Genomic DNA, 3,166 nt, shown 5'->3' with positions numbered 1-3,166 from the left:
CTGACTTTGGAATTCAGTAAACCTGGGAGGATTCTTTTGACAACCCCAGTAGCTTTGGTATCCTTGAGGAGAGTTCAACAGCAACAATACAGTAAGGCTGTTTCTCTAGTCAGAACAAAACAGTTCTCCCATCCAGTCACTTTTTAATCAATTCTAGCTTAAAAGTAGACTTCTGAGAGCATTTGTAGATGCTTAAAAATACGAATTACTGTGGCTTAAGAAACATGAATACTTAGTAGGGTTCCAAGGGCTCTGAACTTTTTTGCTACACTGGTGTACTTCCTGTGGTTTAGGAAGTTGCCTTAGAGTCGCAAGGAAATTGTAATTACATTTGAAGGCACCTAATAACACAAATGGTAAACAAGTAACTAAAACCCACATTTCCACTGGGTTTATATATTAACATGGACATATTAGTAGATCTGTGGCCCAGACACTATTAAACAGAGACGCCTCCGCAAGTACTGTCCAAGCTTTATCAAAAACTTGTGTCTGTTTTTGCATAAATAGAACCCACAGATTGGAATCAAAGCCTGATTTTTTTCCCCTCAAGAGGCAGTAGGGTTTCCGGTGAACACTTCTAAATTCTGTAGCACACTCCCCACTTTCTCACAGTAAAAATAACCCTCTCTTAAACCTTTCTCTAACCCTTTTGAATTGAAATTTACTCAACACCGAGGGACAAACACACCTCCTCTCCTAGAGTGAGACGTGCACTTCCAAGACAGAAGCCTACCTCAGAAAAAAGAAAAGGGAAGGGAGGGAAAGCGCCATCACATCAAAGTAACAATTTAAGGGTGCGGGCGCGCACACGCACCCCCCCCCCGCCCCAGGCCCCAGTCCCTTCAAAAAAACCTCTCCGACTTCCAGTCTTTTCCCTATTTAGCTGGAAAGCTACGAAGGCAAAGGTTCAGTATTTCTTTTCTACCAAAATGTGAGAGTATGAGAAGTTAAGACAAAAACCCCCCAAAACAAAAAAAAGAACAACAGCCCCTCAAGATTTTAAAGGGAACCACAGGAAGTTGGTGACAGTGGTAGCATTTGCGAATATTTATTTACCCAGCCTCACTCAACTTCGCAGTCAGTTTCTTCCAATCGCCAATCTCCCTCTTGCGCACGAACACTTTATTGTCTTGTTTCTATTCCCCACCCCCAGCTTTGGTGTGCGCGCGCGCACACACACACGAACGCGCACACACACATAAGCGCGCGCACGCACCCTCCCTCCTCTCTCGCACAAGCGCACACATTCGCACCCCTCCTTCTCCACCCACACCAAACACACATCCCTCCTCTCCCGGCTCCAGCTTTACCGCGGCGACCCTCTTCCTCTTTCAGGTTTGTCGCACTCAGTTACACGCGCGTGCACTCGCAACCTTCTTCCATACTTTCTTGCTCGGTCCCTCTACGCACCCCGTGTCGCACACGCAGTTTCACAGCACACACAACACCCTCTTTCCCTGCGCGCTCTCCTTCCCCCTGCACCTTGTCTCTGTTGCACTGTCACAATGGCAGCCCCTTCCCCATCTCTGCACTGTCCCCTGGTTCCTGGCTAGGTCTTACTCAATGCTCAGTTGCATTGTTACACACACAAGCGCGCGCACACACACGCACGCACTTCGCAACACACGCGGCGCGACCCCCCTCCTTTGCCACCCTCCCCACCGGCGGCGCCGATGACCTCACGGCGCGCGCGCGGCGCGGCCGGGCGAGCCCGCAGATTGGCTGGCTGCGCCTCCGCGGCACTTCAAAGCCGGAGAGGGAGCTACAATTGTGGTGGAATGGGCGGAACTGATCATTGTATTGCACACCTCTAAAAAAAACACTGCCTCTGATTTATCAATATAAAAAAGATCCTCTGAGAGGAGGAGGGCACTTTTGTGTGATGGCAACTTCACTTCTAGGGGTGAGTCTCAGGATTTTCTCTTGCTGGTTTAATTAGTTTCCTTTTATTGCCGATCGTAGGGGGTTAAAGTCGCCCCGGCCAGGCCACGGGCTATCAGTCTCTCTATAGAGGGCTTTTTTTTTTTCTTTAAATACAAGTGAGTTTGGAGAAAAGAAAGGGGGAGAGGGGGGCCGAGCCACTTTTTTTCAGCGCAGGAAAAGGCTGGAGGGGCATTTAGCCGAGCCACCTCGCCGCGCCTGGCTGCTCCCTGCCTGGGAGACCTGCGCCCAGCCCACTTTCCAGGCGACGTCTCGGGGGTAGAGAGCAAGGTTTTCCTCTGGCCAAATTACAGATTCACCTCCTTCCCCTTAAAAAAAAAAAAAAAAAAAAAAAAAAAAAAAAAAAAAATCGCAGCCCGCCTTGTCTTGCAGGTATGTTGAACTCCTTTTTACTATTGTAGATAGACTTTTAAAAAAAAGAAAAGAAAGAAAAGCAGGAAGAGCGAGTGAGCCTTCCAGATTGATCTCTTTTGGCCTGGGAGAAACGACCCGGGATGGGTTTCTGGGGGACCGGAACAGGATTTTTCAAAGCTCTCTCTGGATTACAGGGGAAGCGCTCTTAAAAGCAATCCAAATGCTTTCGCCCCATGCTTCTCGGCCAAGGAAACTTCCTTCCTCCCCAATCTGGACTTTTTGCTTGTTTGCTTCGAAGTGTCTGGGGCCTTCTGTGCGCAAGAGTGTTGTTTTAGGTGAGAATACTTGTCAAACTCTTCTTTAGCGTGGCGCTTTGCTGCGGAGTCAGACGCCGGCAGCCCAACTTGTCCCCTCCCGTAGAGTAGGAAGCCGCCGGGCGCCGGGGCTGTTGGGGGCGCCAGGTGAGTGGTGGCGGCGCCGCAGCGAGAGATGGGGTGCAGCGGGGCGTCGTGGAGGCTACTGCCGGACTAATGCTCGTCTCTTCCCTCCCTCCCCCGCCGGCCCTTTGCCCACCACCCCTCCCCCACCTCCTCTCCTTCCCGCAGGAAGAACCGAGGTTGGGATCCACTCCTCTGGCCATGCTGGCTGCTACCTGTAATAAGATCGGCAGCCCCAGTCCATCTCCCTCCTCCCTCTCGGACAGCTCTTCCTCCTTCGGGAAAGGCTTCCACCCCTGGAAACGCTCCTCGTCGTCCTCCTCCGGCAGCTGCAACGTCGTGGGCTCCAGCCTCTCCGGCTTTGGCGTGTCGGGGGCCTCCCGGAACGGCGGCTCCTCTTCGGCGGCGGCGGCGGCCGCTGCTGCTGCCGC

At 51.8% G+C, this 3,166-nt stretch overlaps 1 protein-coding gene across 1 annotated transcript in view; it reads left to right on the top strand.

Annotated features, from left to right (window-relative positions):
* The first annotated feature begins 1,705 nt into the window (after window positions 1-1,705).
* Window positions 1,706-3,166, top strand: part of Sp8 (Sp8 transcription factor) — a 2,767-nt gene continuing 1,306 nt past the window's right edge. The window contains exons 1-2 of the mRNA XM_013510495.1: window positions 1,706-1,906; window positions 2,904-3,164. Coding sequence (XP_013365949.1) covers window positions 1,886-1,906; window positions 2,904-3,164 — 282 coding nt within the window. The 5' untranslated portion in view covers window positions 1,706-1,885. The remainder of the gene's footprint in view (window positions 1,907-2,903; window positions 3,165-3,166) is intronic.

This window comes from Chinchilla lanigera, unplaced genomic scaffold (genome assembly GCF_000276665.1).
Source record: "Chinchilla lanigera isolate Chin_1 unplaced genomic scaffold, ChiLan1.0 scaffold00009, whole genome shotgun sequence".
Taxonomy (NCBI): domain Eukaryota; kingdom Metazoa; phylum Chordata; class Mammalia; order Rodentia; family Chinchillidae; genus Chinchilla; species Chinchilla lanigera.
The sequence above is the reverse complement of the archived record's forward strand: the minus strand, read 5'-3'. Positions and strand labels throughout refer to the sequence as shown.